Source organism: Protopterus annectens, chromosome 9.part0, assembly GCF_019279795.1.
Source record: "Protopterus annectens isolate FY-2018-M chromosome 9.part0, PAN1.0, whole genome shotgun sequence".
Lineage (NCBI taxonomy): Eukaryota > Metazoa > Chordata > Ceratodontiformes > Protopteridae > Protopterus > Protopterus annectens.
This window is the reverse complement of record NC_056743.1, coordinates 873,082,458-873,103,453: the sequence shown is the minus strand read 5'-3', so window position 1 is coordinate 873,103,453 and position 20,996 is coordinate 873,082,458. Positions and strand designations below refer to the sequence as shown.

At 37.3% G+C, this 20,996-nt stretch overlaps 1 protein-coding gene across 5 annotated transcripts in view; it reads left to right on the top strand.

Moving 5' to 3' along the window:
- Nucleotides 1-20,996, top strand: part of ARHGEF25 (Rho guanine nucleotide exchange factor 25) — a 1,549,554-nt gene that overhangs the window by 1,337,056 nt on the left and 191,502 nt on the right. For all 5 annotated transcript variants that reach the window (XM_044083599.1, XM_044083598.1, XM_044083600.1 and 2 more), the window contains one exon: nucleotides 7,492-7,542. In XM_044083599.1, coding sequence (XP_043939534.1) covers nucleotides 7,492-7,542 — 51 coding nt within the window. The remainder of the gene's footprint in view (nucleotides 1-7,491; nucleotides 7,543-20,996) is intronic.

Here is a 20,996-nt window from a genome sequence, read left to right as displayed (position 1 = left end):
CTAGATCTAGAAATGTCATTGTACTCCTTTATTCATGCCTCATTAGTCCAGTCATTGAGTATAATGCCCCTTTTGGCATGTATCTGTCCGGACACATGCAACCGCTGGAATGCCCACAAAGATACTTTACTAAAATGATACAAGACCTAAAGAATATGTCCTACATGGACTGATTCAAAGTTTTGTCACTGTATTTGGTGTCCTGACTGCTAAGAGATGACCTGTGTCTAGCATTCAAGGCATCCTCTGACCCAGTACTGATGGATTTACTGCATGTCAGCAAGTCAAATGTCATCAGAAATATTTGATCTAGGGTTCTAAACTTCTTATGCAACATTGGCAGAATGTTATAGAGGAACAGGTGTATCTCTCAGAGGATACCGTTGCTTTGGAACAGATTTCCCATCCATGTAAAACAAAGCTCATCCTTATCCTTATTCAAGCACGTCTTGGATCTATGGATGGGAAACAGAAAATCTACTCCAGGGCTGCCCACTGTTCTACTAATGGACAGAGGCAGCTCCTAAATTCTTTATCCTATGCATGCCTTCCCCTCAAATTATCTATGGTATGATTCCAGTTATTCTTATTATGGGTGATATATAATGATTGACCATGGAATGGGTAAGGCCAATCTAACACCAAATGGAATAGAGAAATTTAAGCACCAAAAGGGAAATTGGCTAGACTTAAAATGGCCCACAAGGGCATCTAGTCTAGTACTTTCTGATAAACATGTGAAATGGTTCATAGATGCATAGGTGATTACTAGGCTAATGGCACAAGAGCCTTTACAAGCCTAGCCAGTAGTACCCAGATATGCAGTGTTATATCTTAATTCCCCAGATATGGGCTGGGGTAGTATCAGGGTAGTGGGTCTTTGGGTGTTAGAACGCTAAGTCATTTTACAGTCATTTTTGCAGTCTGACTCTATCTATGAGGGACATGGGCAGTACCCTGGGAGTGAATTTACGGTTCCCCATCCATTTATCCAAATTTGTTTTGAAGAGGGTGAGGAATGGGCTTTGTTTTATGAAGATGGGAAGTTTATTTCATAGATAAGGTAGCCTTTGGGATATGAATCTCTCTCTCCAGCAAGTTCTGTTAGAGTCATAGATAAGGTTCAGGTCCATGAAACGTGTAACCCTCGTATAATTCTTCTTGTTAATATGTAACATTTTCATCAGAGCTGGATCAGAGAATGCCTTGTAGGTCAGGCATAAGTCCCCTCTCAATAAATGATATGAGACAGAGTAAAGGGATGGGACCTGCGTAAGACATGTGTGTTATGCTTTGTATTTTTTTTAGTGTGAAACCTCTAGGACTTCTCCATTTGGTGTAAGTGCCTGGTTAGGTACTTGCAGAAGGCGGCGGTGTACTGAATAATGGGCCTGATAAGGGCCATGTACAGTGGTATTATGACTTCCTTTTGATCTTGATGCCTTGCCTTTACTTATAAGTTCAACCACACAGAAGGATTTTCTCACTACCGTAGCTACCTGGTGGTCAAAGTTTAGGTTAGTATCTGTGTTCCTAGGTCCCTCACCACTGGGTCTACTTTTAGGGTGTGCTATCAATATTATAATTTGCAGGGATATCTGATTTGCTGAAGGGTATGATTATGCATTTTTTAGTTTTTAGTCTTTGACCATGTTTTCTGGCACCAGTCATGTGTCATTTTTATGCCTGTCTGTACAATGTCAGCATCATTTGGGGATTCAGTGATTGCTCCCAGCTTAAAGTTGTCAGCAAACTGGTTGAGCCAGAGGCCCCCAACATTGGCCTTCACTTCAGACAAGTGTATACCAAACAGGAGAGGTCCCACCACTAAGCCCTGTGGGACACCACTAGTAATAGGTTTCTTAATGGAAGTGTATTCACCTATTCAGACAACTTGTGTCCTGTCAGTCAGCCAGTTGGCTGTCCATCTGATGATGTAGGGGTTTATGCCTAACTCAGTAAGTTTATCTATGACCCCCCCCCCCCAAATATGGGATTGTGTTGAAAGCTTTGGCCAGGTCTAGGTAAACACTGATACCTTACAACAACAGAAGAATAAGTGAGGGATATAGTTTTCACAGGTTACATTACAGAATTCTGCTCTCCTTGAGTCACAAGATCAATCTTAAGAACTCTTAAAAAGCCATCTCCAGGCAGCTGTTCTGATTCAACTACATTCGCAGTCTTGAGCTATTCAGCCAGCATTCCCTTTGGACATACATAAAGGTTTTTTATTCAAAATAGTCCCTGTTACCAAAATAAAAGAACAGCAGATGATTATTCCATATTTTAACAAACTCAGACAACTTCAAGTTTAATACACTGACCCTTCATGCTATTCTTAAGCAGAATAATTATTTGGTAACCTTGGGTATTTATTGTCTGTACTACCTTATAATGAATTCTTAAGAATTCATAGGTTGTGCAGTGCTGATGAAATTTTTAATAAGGAAATCTTGGAAGCTGAAAAAAATGTTCATCATCAGAGGTTATAGTGTTAATGAAGTTATGGAGGCTAAATTTAAAATAATGGCATTGAGGCAGCAACATTACATGGGCAGAAGTGGACCTAATACTAAGACCAGGAGGGCTAATTATGTTAAAAATACATCTATTCTTAGGAGAAGTCCTGCACTGGAAGAAGGTTAACAAAAGAGAAGTTTATTTTGTTACCACCTTTAATGTACTAACTGAACTTGTCAGGAATGTAAGACAATTTTGGCCTATGTTATTAAAGGATAAGGACTTAAGATGTGTGTTACTTAGATTAATATTTCCTACAGGAGGGCTAGAAACCTGGCAGACATGATTGTGCATGACCATTTTATTCCACCAGAGGCCAGTATGAATAGGAATGTTGTTGCTTGTGGAGGTACTATTCCTTGTAAAAATTGTTCAATCTGTACATATTTGGTTAATTTCTTTCCATATATTAATGGATTTAGATTTATCTTAAAGAATAACTTTACATGTAGTGCAGAAGGAATTGTTTATGCTCTGAAATGTACTTGTGATTTGTTCTACATAGGGGAAACTTATAGAAGTTTCAGACTCTGCCTTCAAGAATATATCAGAGATATTAAAAACAAAGAATTGGATAGCCCCTTAGGGAGTCATGTTTTGCATCATCATAACTCCAATCCTGATAACCTGAAAGGCTGTCTTTTTAGAAAAAGTTAAGGTATGTTTGGGAGAATGCACAAGTTGGAAAGACAAACTTCTTAAAAAGGAAGCACTTTTTATTTTGAAATTTGGTACCTTGGAACCCTTTGGGCTTAACAAGGAGTGCAATTGGAAGTTTGTAATTTAATTATTGAATAATTGTGTGATTGTATAATTTTTTGTAGTGATTTCTAGTGTATTTAAAGCTGGTTTGAAATGTACTTGTTACTCTTGGAAGGCTGTGTAAGCTGAGGCGCTAATTGTTTTAATAAACCTGTGACATTCCTTGGATTAGTAGCCTTTATGTTATTCTTTATATATTTATCTTTACCTGGACGATTGCCTGATAAGCATCTAATCTCTACAGACATTCCAGCTTTGGGTTTCTCTAAATTAATACACATCAGTCTTACTTACTACTCATGGCAAAGAGATTTCTAGGAATAAATCTGGACACCAAGTCCCGCATTGCTTACCTCTATCAGGATGGGATTCAGTTGATGATAGCATTCTTCCCTCTTATTTTTCAGTATGAACTTTAAGCAAAGATTTTCTTTAAAGGTCCCAAAGAACATAACCTCAATCATCTTTTTGTTACCCATTTTTACATGAGTTATGTGCAAGGGAATCTGCAAAATCTTTGGAGCTGGAGTGAGCAATCTTTCGAGTTCACTATTCAGCTGATTGCAGCTTTGTTGAAAGAGCTGAACAGTTGCACATTCAGACTGTCATCACCATAATAGCTCATACTACAGATTACATTTGGGAAGCTCAAGTCCCAGACCTAAAAGTTCAGAGCCAGTGGTGTATATCTCAAAGCAAATTCAAAGAGCCAGTGGTGTATATCTCAAACCAAATTCAAAGAGATGTTACCTCTTCACCTATCTCTGACAGCCTTTTGATCAGCTTTAAAGCCAGAAACTCCATAGATGGTGACAGGGAAACAACTGTAATGAGGTATATAACCTGAGAAGGCTTCCTGTGATCCTTTGGGAATGAACTATTCAGATAAATCTCATTCTTTGCACAGTTTACATTCCAAGCCAAGAATACACAATAGCAGACAACCTAGAATGGGCAGGCCTCAATCCCTGAATGGCAATGGACAACAGCCTTCCCAATGTTGATAGTGACGTGTTTATTCCAAAGTGATTCTTTTTTTTGCCTGTTATGAGACTTACAACCTTGTTCTTGTCTAATCAGACCTTCCTTGTGCACAAACAATGAACAACAGCACTTCTTCCGTCAGTAGGAATCTGTGACTAATATATGCTTTCCACCCCTAAGAGTGATGTTAAAGGTAAAAACAGAAAATGGGAAAACAAAGGCTTAGACTCTTCTGCTTGTAGAGTTACTCTGTTCATTGAAAAATTTACTTCCTGTTTCTACACTGGCATGGTCTAATCATCCACAGAGAAGCACTTACCTGTTGTTTCAGCCTGTGTTCTCCAGCATATTTTACTAATTGCTGAGTAAGTACCTGTTGTGGAAACAACCACCTCACTCATTGTCAGTACCTACTACCACCTGCTTTGGATGTATACCATTGACTATAATAAATTGACCTAACTTTGAGCCTATCTTAAGCGCCTTTTTCCTGGAAAGACCTCCTCTTTGTAAGCAGTTACTTAAGCCTGGAAAATTTCTGAGCTGCAGGCATTAATATGTAAAGATTCATGCATAGTTTTCCATAAGGAGAGGGTGTCATTAAGTCACTCCTTTATGCCTCTGAAGCTACTATGGTTTAACTGAACCAATCTTTTCAATTGCCTGCCTTATTTCCTAAATACACAAAACTGACTGTTTGGTACTATAAGGAATTCCTGAAGCATTCATCCTTGTGATGAATGTACTACAGTTGCAATCATACACACATCATAACAAACGACATTTAAATAGTAGGATCAGTGCTACAGAACAGACGCTTTCCCTCCATTGTGCTGGTACTTTACCAAAAAGTAGTTTTCATGGAGGTAGCCCAATGACCTGCTAGTGAACACCAAAAGTGAAAGAAGCTGTAAGTATAAAGAAAGAGGGTTAGAGGATGTCATTCATGTCACCTCAAAGAAGTTCAAGCAAATGATCCAGTGATTCATGAAGGAGACAATTGAAATTACTTAGGATATTCTCCACAAGGATGCAAATGCTGATCTTGGCTAAGAACATTTTCAAGAAGTGGAAGATTCACTTTAAGGAACTTCTAAATGCAGTTGACATGGCTTTGTCTGGGTGAGGCAGAACCAGATTTAGACAGCAGAAATTCTGAAAAAGCATTGTAAATTGTTGTGACACTGAAGTTAATACTCATTTTGAGTGTTGTGTGGAGTGTTCAGATGGTACGCTTGGACTGGCAAATTGAAGTAATTGTCCCCATTTTCAAAAAGGGAGCAGTACAGTGTTCTCCATTTATGGAAGTCTTGGCCTCCTCAGTATCCCAAAACATGCATATGTTAGAGTGCTAAAAAGGAGCCTTCATCCAATGGTCAGGCTATTGGTTCAGGAGGAGTGTGACTGATTTTTGTCCCATCCCTGAAACAGTAGGTGCACAGACAGAGGTGTGTCCGTATTCTTAGCATCACGTCAAACACATCCACGGTGGATGAAGGAGTCTACCAACAGTGAGTCTTATCTTCCTAAGCCATAACTAGGACATAGTGAAGGGGGTGAATGCTCTGGCTGCAAACAGTTAAGGGGTATGATTTAAAGTTGCCAATAGAGCACAAGTACAGTTCCGTCCTTCATTTAAGAAGCTGCTAGTGATGTCATGGCATTCTTACATGAATGCTAAGCTTGTATTTGCACTTGCAATACTGTATAGCTAATATCGGGAGCAAGTAAAGGATTTTGTTACAGTGGTACAAGGAGATTGTCGCAATTACAGCAGTTATAGAATACCTTGTTTTGGTCCACAACTTTGGGGTGGGGATGACAGGGCACTAGGTGGCTTATCTATGACTCTGCTGTCTTCCACATCATCCATTTTGTGTATGTGAGGATTCTGTCTTTGTTGTCTGTGGAAAACATTCTCATCTAAGCCTTTAGTAACTGCGCTGCCCACCATGCACTGGTGTGAGCCACCAATGAGCATGAAGCAAATGCTGTGAGCACTGGTGTGATCCACCAATGAGCATGAAGCAAATGCTATGAAGATCCACACCTGCAAATCAGAGGTCATAGTTGTCCTTGAAAAAGTGCATTGCTGTCTATAGTTGAGGTGAGTTGGAGAACAAGTATCTCCAGTGGAGGAGTTTAACTCTGGTTTTATTCACAAGTGACGGTAGAAGGGATAAGAATATTGACCAGAGGTCTGGTGTGTGAAAACAGTACAGAATGTGCTGTAATCAAGTATGGTGGTGAAATGAGAACTGAGTCATACAGTAAAGCTCCCATTTTACCAGTCAGTCTATGGCCCCATCATCATCAATAGTTATGAGATTTGGATAGTGATTGAAAGGATGACATCACAGATACAAGTAGTTGAAATGAGGTTCCCTCACAGGGCAGCTGGGCTTACTACCCATCATAGACTGGGAGAATATAATGATGCAGCAACTGCTCCTTTGTGTTAACAGTAGTCAGCTGAAGTAGTTTAAGAACCTTAGAAGAATGTCCATGGGTGTCTTATATGGGAGGTATACCAGACATAGCCCAGGGGGAGCAGACCCAGGGCACATTGGAGAGACTGTAGATTTCACCTGCCAAGAAATGCCTGGGGAACACAATGGATGAGTTCAAGACTCCTACTATAGCTGAGGAAGTGTGGTTCTCAGTGCTTGGTTTACTACCACCATAACACTCAACAATACAGGTGGTTTATAAAATGAATTAATATTGAATGGATGTCTGTATATTTCAAATGTAATTTCTAAAGTCAACAGTACTGTAAAATGACAGAAACATTTTTATTCTTCAATCTGGTTTAAGATGTTGACCTGGAGAAATGATTAATAAACAGGTCAAAATTACTAGAATGACCATTTGCTTGGATGGCAAAAAATAAATGAATGGAGGTGGTAGTATAGCTTCCCTTTCATATCCAAACAGTATTTAATGACCACTGCATGACCCAGTGGGCATTGACTGCAAGAAATGATCTGATAGGAGGTTTGATAATCCTTCTTCAGCTTTATCCCAGTCATATGAATTCTTGCATCTTTGATTTTTCTGATGAGAATTTAAATTTTCCATCAAAACAAGTAGTTGGCAGTAATGAGTCCTCTGTTGATTACTGGTTTTAAAAGAAAGTGTAATGCTGCCAAAATACACAAAATGTTTTCAAAAGATATAATTTAAAGCATATTTGAAACATTTTTCATCTTTTAAAAATAGGATTTCCTCAAGTACTTCAGAAAAGCAGGAATGGATACAGATGAGTTAGAGGTAATACTTTTACTTCTCTTTGTTTTTATATTGCCATTTTGCATTTCTGTTTGTAACTATTTTTTTTGTTAGTTTTTTTTTTTAGGGTGGGGGACTTATCTTCAGCCAAGATTTTGTATAATTTGTGTAAAAGAATAATCACATCCTGAAAAAAATCAGTTTCAAATTCTGATATATGTGATTTTACTAATTATGTTAAAATTCATCAGCAATCTTAGAAGATGTTCCTGTCACCATGTAAAGACAGAGCTTGGCCTACAATTGACTCTGGGTCCTTCTTACTCATCAACTAGAAGTTGCAGCCTGTGATGTTATGGCTGACCTGGAGAACTGCTATATGATGCAGTAATGTAACGGAGCAGAACTACAATTGCTGATATGTAGGAATATAGACTAGGCTTTACAGCTCAGGTCTTAATCCCTGTTTAAAAAACATATAAAAAACAACGGAGCTAATTATGTGCCAGTAATAAAATGCAACAGGTCTCTTAAACTTCATTATTATGTTCTGCCTAGTCCTTTTTTGTTTCTGGCCATATATGGTAACTGAAAAATTAATTTTGGTCTTGTGTTTTAACATTAAAAAAAAAAGTAAGCATTACCCTGCATTCCTTCAGAATGTAATGAACTTAATGCATCTTTGACAGTAAAGCAGTGACAGTAATTTTGCTGTGCATTTTTGTACCTCAAGCTGCTTGTTTATGGTCATTCAATGGGTACACTTTCCTGTCACTTGTTAAGTGATAAGCATAATGGTTAGGAAAAACTTGGTATAAAAGCTGTTTATTAAAATGTACATGCTTTGTGACCAGTTAACTTTGTTGTGTTGAAAATAAATACATACTCTTTTATGCCCTCTGACTGGCATGATAGTTCCTGTGAATATATTATCTCTGTGTGTAACACCAAATGATATGTTTACTCTGCTTTGTCTCTGGGTTATTTCTGTTTACCTTATAATTTTCACTACATTTTATTTTATAGCAGTTTAGCTAGAGGGGCTGCTTTTATATGATTTGTTCTATTTGTCCATCATATTTTCATAAATGCTGTCTCAGAAAGGGTCATCAGGAACAGCAGAGAAAATTTGCACCTGTCCTATTTTTAGTCTTAAGAATATAAATAAATGTGCTTCAATAAAACAATCAGAAAAGTCTGTTCCTTAGCATAATAGTCACAGTCCAAAAAACATCTGAAGAGTCCGTTCTTTGGTACCATAGTCAATGTCCACAGAACAGCAATAACAGCAAAATTGTCACCATAGACCCCTGTATTGTCCATCTGTCTGTAATGTGCTTCTATCTGGAAAAAGTAATTCAGGATCTGCTGATAAATGGTCAGCTGGTAAAACTAGTTGAGTATTTACTTTTGTAAGGTCCAGGGGGTAAGTTTAGTGCAGAGGTGCGTGAATGCAGTTTCCATAATGTAGTGTAAAAACCTTTTGCATACAGCTATTAGGCTGTTCTTTTATTGGGATGTTTTGCCTCAAACCACACACATATCCCCCATGCAGGGGGCTTCACATCTGCAGACTCTTATTAAATATGATCAGCTATGAGGTCACTGCACCCTGCGGAAGAGGATTTCTGTCATGCAGCTCAAACTCACTGTTCAAACAAGGACAGTCATTGCACACTTGTCTGTCAGACAGGTCTCTTTGTATATCGGTTTGTCCAATTGCTGTTCTGCTCCTATTTTTCTGTGGAAGTGATTCTGTAGCCTTTTGTTTCCTTATTATAAAAGTTATGTATTATTTTTTATAGTTGTTATTTTTGGTGCATTCATCTGTCTAGTGCTATGATTAGCACATCATTAACTTGTCCAGTGAAACTGAATAAGTGTCAGTTTCATGAAAAGCAACAACATCCCTTCATGTTTTGTATGTGCCCTTTTGGTGGTGTTAGCAGGTAGACATTTCCTTTCTGTGCATGATTCCTGCATTGTTTTGTTGCCTAGCAGCAGTAGCACTCATTTATTATGTCAGGGAATGGTTGGAGGCTTCATCTAAATGATTCGTTAAGAAGATAGCTGGATGGCTTGTAAGCTGATGCAGGAAACTGAATCCCAAGATGAATATTCAGAAATCAAACACTAAGCTAGTAACATTTCAGCAAAACACTATTAAAAAGGTTACTAGACATGATTTAAATGTATATCATATACATTTAGGCTGTAGCATGACTAAACTTTACGCAGTTCTTCAAAAAATACTTCACCTTTTATGTGTGTAGTGGTTGTTGGTGGCACATGGGTCTGAAAATATATGTGTGGATGTAGCATAGATCATGAAAGGAAGAAAGGCACTCTAATGAAACAGTCACAATCTAAGGACTTTGAAGCATAGAGGTTTGAATAGAAATGACAAAAACCTACTTTACGTAATGTACATACAAACATACATTATACTGCTAGTAGAACAAACAGTGCATAATAAGTGGGCTGTTTCTCTGTCCATGATGGCACTCACACCTCACTAGGCACATATTAACAAATCGTTATACTTTTGCTTCAGTAAAATGTGAAGTTTTTGATTATTTTGCAATTGCTAATTGCCAGAGTTATCAGCTGCTTTCTCCCTGGACCCATTCTCCCTGAAATTAGATCATATTTTCATCATTAAAATGTGACTTCCTGATGTCGAATATTTGGCTCATCACCACATTAACCCTCATATTCATAAACATAATGCACAGTGACCTAAGTGTGACTTGCATGTCCAGTAGCATTTGGGGTCCAGACCTGTGTGCATGTAATAAAGGACACCCATGCTTCAGTCTGTCGTGTGTAAAGCCACTCCACTGCTGATGAATGTCGCTCCACATTGTACAGCAAAGCATCACCAGTGTACGCGGGACCAAAAATAGTGGCCTGTAGCAGCACACAGGAGAGCTTTTGTTTTGTTTCACTTAACCATCAGGACTACCGATGAGTACAAAATAAGTCTAGACAGCTTGGTGCATATGCATGGATAGTGCAGACATCCTAATTGTTTACCACTGACCACTGTTTTCTGCAGCAGTGTAGTAATCATCCAAAAGACATAGCATTCTTTTAGCACATAATCGACACATGCTGCTTTTAGTATTGTTTACATTTGTTTATTTCATTGGGTAGATTGTGTTGTATCTTCATCGTATTTTTGAATGCACCAATGACAGATCAAGCATTTTCAGGAACTGTTATGGATTACCTGCCTTTCAATACTTCCCAACCAGCAGATGTGCCTGTGTCAGCCTTTCCGGCCATGACAAAGCTGTTTTTATTCCGGTATTAACATTGCCTGCTGGAGTTGCAGCTATGACATTACCAAACTCAAGCTTTATCAGTACTGCTGAGATGGGACTTCACTTCCTGACCTTGGGCCCCCATCTCCAAGCAGGATACTTACACTTACTGTACTGTAAAGCAAAGAGCTTGAAAAGGGAATGCAGCAGGTGGCTAGATGCAGGTAACTTGCAGTACCATGCCATGTTCAGTAGCCCATGTGTCAAACCAGTGTACCTAGTAGCATATACAGTCTGATGTCTTAGAATAGAGATGAATGCACAGCATGTTATGAGGCATTTACTTTACATCGTTTCCCTAAATGTATTACAGTGGATTAGTGCATGGTGTAAGTGCAGGTTGTGTACCACACCTAATGTAATTGCACTGGTTTATTTTTTCCTTTGGGATTGTGGTACAGTGGTATGTGATGTTCCACAGTCACGGCTACCTGTGATTTTTAAACATGTACACCTATATGGCCCTGTTTGTGGAGCATATCTTATTTGCATATATTATAAAATCAGAGATCTGGTTCCAGGAATATTCCTGTAGGTGCAGTATACATCATTATGATGTGTGCAATACAAGAAGTTCTTGTGATAACAGGCTTTTCAGCATGGAACTCTGCTACTGTATGCAGCAGTGTTCCTTTGTTGTGTATATAGATGTTTGAGCAGTTTTTATATGTATATGTTGATAGTTCTGTCGTGTTCGGTCACACAGAGCAGCACATCAGCCTTTCAAGTGAGCATGGTGGTTCTGTGTTACATCAGTGTAGGTAGTCCATAATTATGTTTCCAAAAGTTATGCCTTCATTGGAAGTCTGACCCCGTCCATTTCCTGTTTCCTAATTAATGTATTTGCTGTGTACCTGGAATGTTCTAAGCATAGGATTTCATGAATTGCATAGGACAGAGAATGTGGGTTGTACTGCATACAAGGCCTATACAGTTGTGGACTATGTACCCAAAATCTTTTGATACAGAGACATGTAGCATGGTGCCCACTTACTGATAGTGATGACAAAGAAAGCACTGCATTACAGGGGAAGGTTTTTCTTTTTCTTTTTCTTTTTTCTTTTGTCTCTCTTTTTTTTGGCACGAGAAGTCTACAATATCTCAACATGTCATGCCACTGATGTTTGATTTAGATATATTACTTTATGTAGGCATTTCCTAGCAATTTTATTTTTTAAAAGAATAATGTTTTAAGATATGGTGGTTTTTCACTGAAGTATTCTTAGACTTATATGTATAAACAGTGAAGGTATTATTGATGGGTGCTGTAGATCACAAGCACTGACGGAAAAGCTGTGGGATAAGTTCCAAGTCAGTAAACAAACTGTCTCCATTTGAATATTTAAAAGCCTTACCAGTTTCAAGGTCTTTATTTAGACAAATGAACATAGGTTTAACAATACAAGTGTAACTTTAAGTAATATAATTGCTGGCTGAATAGAAAGCATTTGTATTAGATGGGCTTTTGATTCAGTGGATAATTTTCATGTTTGAGAAGGTGGCTATAATTGTAAATCAAGATAATTAAGAGCTCTGATATTATACATTTACTAATACCTTACTATCTGGAAAAGACAAAAAATGTTTGTATGCTGCCAACCTAATGCTTGCATTAAGTTAAGTTTAGCCGCTTGTTTCTCTGTGAATTGTAGTAGTGTTTACTGTTTGGGATGTTGGTGCATAGCATGAAAACCCTATACAGTGTAGCTTTGTTTTAAAAATAAGATAAAGGTTCAGTGTCTGTCCTTATGTAGATTGACCAGACAGGACAAGGCATAATGAGGGTTTATTAACAGATGGAGTAATACAGGGAAAGATCGACAGAGAAAAGGATGAAGTCACGGGAAGAAGCAAAAATGAAGTAACAAAAAAGTGCAAAAGTCTGTCCAAAGTAAGAAAAAGAATGTGGAACAACATCAAGCTAAGTAGTAGAGAGATAAGGGAAAGAAGAGCAATAGGTTGGGGAAACCTAAATGAACAGTAAAGCCTAGGCCTCAGAGGTATAAGTTAGATGGTGAGATCAGCCCAGAAGGCAATAAAGGAGAGGTGGCAATCTAAAAATGAAATAGGAGGTGAGGCAAAATGGATGGTTAAAAAGGTAGGTCACCAAAGAAAGAAGAGTGTAATAGAAAGCAAGAATCTTAATGTGACATCATTTGGTGCTCGCAGAGCTACTGAATAAAGTGGGTAAATTTGCTTGAAGTATTTTCAAATGGGTGTGATAATATAATGGTTGATGACACCAGGTATATTCACTCCAAGTCTGATGTACCTCTGTGTATTGTATTTGTGTGTGGGCGTGCATATATAAAGACTTGTGGCGCCAGTTTTTAGCATCTGTTATTCTTCTTCCCTGTTATTTTATTTTTATTTTATTTTGCCTTTGTTTATTGGGTTTGTCGGTTGGGTTTAGTCAAAACCCCTTTTCAGTGGAGGGTCAGAGAGAGAAGCTTCAATATATTACAACCGTTTTAAACAGACATTTAGCAATATACATGAACAGACATTAAGTAATATACATTAACAATTGCATAATCATTTGCCTATTAGATTGATTACATTAATATGAAGTAAAGACAACTATTACCGTATAAAGTACATTTTTGCATTAGTACATGTCAAACACAGCATCTGATGAGGTGTGTTAGTGGGTTTGTCATATAAATAATAGATCATGTGATTAATGCTTATAAATACAAAGAAGTATAGGAAAAGGAAATGGGGGAGTGGGAAGGAACTAGGTAGGGCAGAAAATGTAATATTGTAATAAAGAGGTGAGGTATACAACAGGTTCATAGATAATTATATATATGTATATGTATATATGTGTGTGTGTATATATATGCGCATATATATATATATATATATATATATGGGTCTACCTGATGACGCCGAAAGCTGAAAATGCCGACGAGGAGATCACCGACACCAGAAGATCGACAACGGAGATGACCGACAGTTGAAAAGCCCAACGCTGAGAACACCGACATGTTAAGGTAAGTGTGCGATAGTGACAGATTTTAGGGTTGGGGCAGGTTAAGTGAGTTAGGGTTAGGGTGCAGGTAAGGTAAGTGTGCAGTAGTGACAGACTTTAGGGTTAGGAGCAGGTTAAGTGAGTTAGGGTTAGGGCACGGGTTAGGTGAGTGTGCGATAGTGACAGACCTTAGGGTTAGGGTTTGGATTAAGGTTAGTGCATAGATAGTTGTGTATGTAAGGTTTAGTGTAGCTTTGTAAGGTTTTTGGTGTGCTTGTGTTGTGTGTGCGTTTTTCGGAAAAGGTATTTGTTTTGTTTTGTTAATTGTCAGGATTGTGGTTTGTCGGGCATATGAAGTTTTGTGCTTTTGAACTGTCGGTTTTGAGGTGTTAGTTATCTTGTTGTTGGTGTTTTGGCGTGTCAGTGTTTTCAGGTAGACACATATATATATATATATATATATATATATATATATATATATATATATATAGATAGCTATAGTAAGGTTTATATTAGAAGTTCAGAGGTGGTGGTGAGCAGTGTCATAAAAGGGAGATGCTGGTAAAAATGTTCAAGTACTGGTGATGATGAATGTTGACACTTTTAATAACTTTTTTTATCAGGTGACTGTGCACCAAAATGATACATTTGAAATGGAATCACTTAAGGAAGGGATTTTTAGTTTAGAAAATAATCTTTTTAAATTAAATTGTTTACTTTTGGATAACCTATATCTAAAGAATGTATTAAAATGGAGGTTGTCCCCCAAGGTTTCCATATTTATAAATTTCCTAACGGATTTGATTTTAACAACCAAACCTGTAGAGAATTTCACTTTGCTTTTTGACCACCATGGCTTTGAATTAATGGAACCTCATTATTAAGCACAACAATGTCAAAATTGATTTTTGAAAGAAGCTGACTGAATGGCAAAATTCACAGTACTTTACTGTTTGATAAATATAGAGACATGTATGAGAGCACATTCTGTAAGGTAAATATAAAGTGTGAGGATGTTATTAAATGGAAACAAAGGAAACTTACCAGAGATTTAGAACAATATGGAGACAGGACTGCTTATCCTTTAAAAACAAGACCAACAACACAGGGAATTCCACAGTGGGGCCCCCCTACCCTCAGCATACAGTAGAGGATGTAGGTTCTAACACAACCCATGGCCACCCATCTGGGAAAGGGTTGAAGGACCAGGGAAGGGAAGATCCCCCCCCCCCATACTTCCACAGGCAGTACAGACAACCAGACTGAAGATGTGGATTTTTTCAGCATGGGGGAACAGAAAAAATCAAGGGAAAACAAAAAGAATTGGAAATGATAATTATTAGAACAGACCAAAGTGGGGCTGTTCACAGCTTAAAAGGCTACAACATTTACATCTATAGCAGCCTCGACATAGCTGTGGAACAGCTTTCTGTTTTTGAAAAAGGTTTAAAATGTATTCCCACAAAAAGGTTCAACATATCAAACACCTTAGTAGAATTTAAGATTTTCACTAGGAAGCTTAATTTAGCCCTTATACGTTGAGCTGGCACCTCGGCGTTCGTGAAAATCTACTGCCAATCATTAGCGGATCGGAGTTCTGCTGTGGCGACCTAACCGGGAAAAGCCGAAAGAAAAACAACAACAACTTGAAGATGAAAACAAAGCCCTGAAAATAGAAACAGACAAAGAATTGGTAAAGAAGAGAAGAAGTCCACATAATTCTCCCCCCTTCGCCCTCCTAACCCTCGACCAAGCATGCATGCAGGACCTATACTTAATAGGTAGTAACAAGACACTTTATAATGAATATAGGATGATGGAAAAGGAAAGAATATTATTAGAAGGCCTAATTAGAAACTCCAGTATCAGGATTATGAAACCTGATAAGGATTGGGGGAGCTGTTCTTTTTGATTTATACTCATATGAGATGTTGCAAATCTTACAGGATGTTAACACATACCTACCTATTTTTTAGGAATTAAATTAATTTAGCATCCCACAGAATTGACTTACCATTGGAAGATATATTAATTGAGGAGAGAGTGGCTGTAGGGGTTACCATTTTCTTAAAGTTGAAAAACCTCTTGTCCTTACCATTTTAGGGATCCCTAAAATACATAAAGAGTATTGAAAATCCACCATTTAGGCCAATTGCGGCAGACAGGGGTTCTAAGACTCACGCTATACTGTTTTCATCGACAGACCCTTGAAATTCATTTTGAGAACAAGAACTCATATGCTGAGGGACTTCTGGGACTTTTTAGCCAGACTCACGCCCAGTCTAGCCAGACCTTCAGTCACCTTCATAAATATTGACATAGTACATTTATTCTTCTGTTCCACTTAGTGAAGGTTTAAGACTTTTCCAGGATAGTCTCTCTACCTTCAACACTTTAAGGGCTGAGCAAATCAAACTTATTGTGGACTTGACTTCCATAGTGTTAGAGAACAATTTTTTGGACTTCGAAGGAGAAGCCTTTAGACATGTTAAGGGGTAGCGATGGGTGCCACTTGCTTCCTCATTTATGTCAACCTGGTCTTGTTAGCATGGGAAAAAGATTGGTTCAGAATTTAACAAACATCTTAATCTTTACGTAAGATTTTTGTACGATATCTACATCGTTTGGGACGTTCCAGAAAACAACATCTCTAGATTTATAGAACATTTAAACAAGAGCACTTCTTTTCTGAATTTCACTTACCATTTCAATAGAATAGCTATTCACTACTTAGACACCACCATTGTGTTGACAGAGAAGGGTTTTAAATCAAAAATCTATCGAAAACTCGCCTTTAACAGCTCATACCTTCCATTTGTTAGTGCTCACCCTTTCAAACAAAAAAGTTTAGTCAAGGGCCAGTGTATAAGGGTGGCCAGGATGACCTCTAACAAAGATGATCTAGCACCCAAGTTAGAGAACATTGCACACATGTTCCTTGACAGAGGATATCCACAATGGTTATTACAAGATACCCTAGGGAAAGTCCTCAGCGTATGGGGTAGGAAGTATATACCCTTGCTAGGTATGAGGACTGATGGTGAGAGCCTTTTTAACAAAGAAAAAAACAGTAACAAGGATTTTGAAACCGCTGTGGTGGTTGAATTTAATTATGCACCCCCCAACAGAGTTAAGGAGATTATTAGCAAAAATTGGAATATGCTTAACATTCCCCTAAAGTTTGTGAAGATTGTGGGACTCGGTCCAAAATTTATTTTTAAAATGTGTTGGAACTTGAAAAGCCTCCATGAGAAGAATTCAGACCCCAAGCCTAGGAGTGGCCTTGGAATCAAAAAATGTGCATCATGTAACCAGTGTACACATATTTTAGAGGCTGAGCACCTAACCCTTGACAACGCTTTAAAAGCTGCACTTCAAAAGAGGAAATTGTGGGAGTAAGGGACTTGTTTACTTAGCTGCATGCACAAAATGTAATAAATTCTATGTAGGAAAAACTGAAAGAATACTAAGAAAACAAATTTACGAGCATTGTCACAGCATCAAGAGAAAAAATGTAAACACTGCCCCTTTTAAACACACCTTACTGGATTTGACACACACTGAATTTAAATTTCAAATTTTAGAACTAGTCGACACTGATATCAGAGGAGGGGACTGGGAAAGCCAGTTGGATTGTAAAGATCTTCTGTAGCAATTTCAAATCAGTGTCTTTACCCCCAGGTTTGAATGACAGTACTATTACTAAGCTTGTATTGAATTGCATAAGGTTGTATTGTAAAATAAAAAAAAATGTTTTCTTAACAACAGAATGCTTAACACCTTGTGGTTTCTTTTGACTTGATATGGTTTTGTCTGTACATATTATTTCCCTCTTGAATTTTTTTTCAGCTAGGTGGGATGCCCACAAAAAGTTTAAGATCTTGAATAGTTTAAACCTCTGTCATGTATGCAAACAGTCATTTAGTAGTAGTTCTTTAAGAAGAGTAGTTAGTGAGGTTTAATTAAACTAGTTAGTATTAGCCAATAAGCAAGTGATGTATGGTTTGAAAATAGTATTTAACTGTCTCTTAGGTCTGTTTTAACTTATTCTGATGATGTTCTTAACTTGTAAGGACAGAAGCGCTTAATCTGATTTTGTAAGTAAAAACTTATTTGTTTCATCTTTGTTTGGATTCCTACTTGGATTTGGAGACTAGCACTGCTCACTACACTAGTCCCCACTTCTTCAATTTATTTGCAGACTGTTTGGTGACTGTTGACCCCAGTTTCTCTTTCTTAACTTGACTCATTCCTCCTGCAGTCTTTCCAGAGAATGCATCACTCCAATTAATTTTACACAGAGACTGTTCTACTTCCATATAGTTTGTGGTTAATCTTATGTGCATTGGTTTAGGTTTCAGTTTGGCAGAATTATCTAACAGCAGTTTAACCTTTATGACTCCATACTAAGTGTACATCAGCGGTGGTAAAACTTGACTTGAAGTAGCTGTCATTTCCTTAGGAACACCAAGAATGTCTGTTTGTAATGAACCGGTCCTTAGCAAGTAACGAATATTGAAATCTGTCCCGGTTTGTTTCTTGAATAGAAATATTTAGTTTTTGTTACATGGTAAAAGCAGACATGAGGTCTGATTTTTCCACATTTACTAATATGAATATAATTTTAAAAGAAATGAGTGATGTACGTAGGAATACTTTTTCTTATGTTTCTGTAAATGTGCAAAAATTTTAACAAAATAAATTTTCAGGTAATTCACTTGCTGACTGTTCCTTCTCAAATACATACATTTCTTACAAGTGAAGGACTTCATCAGAGTAAGTTAAAACAAGCATAAAAGACAACTAAATACTACTTTCAAACCAGACATCACTTGCTTATTGGCTGATACCAAATCACATCCCTAGTGAAGGCAGGTTGACAAAATTAAATAACTGGGGAAAAGAGGGTGATGATTTTTTTGTGTGCGCCGTAAGATCTTGTACTGATGCAGCTTACTTGACCACAAGCCTCTGTAGTCCAAATAAAAATTACATCTATCTCCATGACCTCAGATGTATCACATGTGATTACATATATGAATCACAAAAGGAAGAATTCCATCTGGTCAGATACAAAACAATGCTCACACAGATCATTATCTACTCAAGTGAAGACAAGGCATATTGTCAAAAGTAAAGCAAATACATGTCTTCAAATTTGAAAGGAAAATTAAGAGTTAAAACTTAGTCAAATGTATTCCTGTTTGTGTTGCAAATGGGGCTTTACCCCCATTACCCCCCCCACATCTGCCAACAGTATATACTGTCTCCAAGGTTCCTCCATCTCTAAGACAAGATAAAGTGAGTGTATACTATTACATAGAGTTTCAATATATGTCCAAAGTGGTTTAAAATTGGAGTTTATAGATCGCTAGATAGAAAGATATATAGACAGTTAAACAGACAGGGGCAGATTCCCCCACATTTGGAAGAACATGGTAGTGAATCCCCTGCAGGATCATTGTATTAAAGTGTTACATCTGTTTAAGCATAGATAAGTACAATTTCCTTCATAAAGTATGGATAAATCTTTTAGTTTGTTTTATCTGTTCATATTTTCATTTAATCCTAGGCATTTGATAAATTAAGAGGCATCGGCTGCTGCTAAGCTTACCTCACGTTGTTATTTAACTTTTCACAATTCCACACACTGTATCATACTTTTAAAGGATAAACCATGCTTTTAATGTTAAACACAAACCTAATGTGTTGTTATTTATATATATGTGTGTACTGTTGTATCAGACGTCTGTTAGCTATGCACAGAGCTACACCTGACATTCTTTTTGAGTCATTCCTTCAAATACCTTTATTCTGCAAAAAGATCATCACTGCCTGAACTAAATTAGGTAAAATAGTCTGCTTTAAACAAGTAGCTATTATTGTACTTTTAACATACCTGATATTAAAATACAAACAGCAGGTATAACATAATATGACAAAGAAGATTGTGTACAGTTGTTTAGAAAGAGATTCTATAGTTTGTTTCTTAAGTTTGATGTGCTGCTACAAGGCTAAAGAAAGTAAGCTGCATGTATTGTGTTTTTATGTTAACTCAACATTCTGCAATTTTTGGCATTCAAAGTCATTTGTCTGATATTATATTTGGTTAGATGTGTGTATGCTCAAACTTTGTCTTAGTTAAACAGAAGATTTGAGTGACTGCTTAGTCGCCTGCTGAATGTGTTGATTTGTGCTGTAATTGAATCTTGTTTAGCTGACTGTAACTTTTTAATGTGCAATTTCTTTATTCCTTTATTTATGTATTTTTTTGTTGTTGTTAACCAGGCAAGTGAGCTGGTATGTGGACCCCTTTAGGTTACAACCTGGGCTGTAATGGCAAAGACAACAATAACAATGATATACAAGAGCCAGTAAAGTGACAAAATATGACAAACTGGAAAGCCAAGAAGCTTAGTAAATTGAACTGCTGAAGTAATAGGATTATATAACTATGCAGTCATTGTAAAATAAGGTACATAATGATGTAAAGGGAGTAAGCAATGTATACCTATAAATGCAATATTTTCAGAGCAGTAAGCTATTATACACACAAAAGAGAAGGGCTGAATACAATATAGGTAATATACTGAGCTCCCTGCACTAATTGTTTGGCATATGTTCAGATCGTAAAGAGGGTAGTGTTTATACAGACAAATAGTAAGTTGGGATGTGAAATGTAGTATTGTTTAGCCTGTATTATGAAACCATATTTTATGTGAAGCTTCAATTTGGGATTTGTTATGTTCTTGAAGGAAAGAGTTTGATGAAATGGGAATCCTAAGTACCTTTGAAGATTTGTTGAAGGAAGTTGATTTCTGCAAGAATGAGTAATACTGGGAGCATTTAGACTGTGCTGTTTGCAAAGTGTTCCAAGTAACATAAGTGTGTGTGTGTGTGTGTGTGTGTGTGTGTGTGTGTGTGTGTGTGTGTGTGTGTGTGTGTGTGTGTGTGTGTGTGCTTTAGCAGTGAATTTATTACTACAAAGTGAGTTACATATTGCTCTGACATTATTTTATACTACATTGTTAAGAATGTTGAATTTAGTACAGGTTTCAGTAATAACAATTTCATCCACTTATAGGATACAGTTGATCTGAGACAGGTCCCAGAGGAAATCATTTATAAAAATGGGGAAGAGAAGGGGACCATGACAGAGGAATGCTTTTGTTAATAGTGCCTGAAACAGAGGAGAT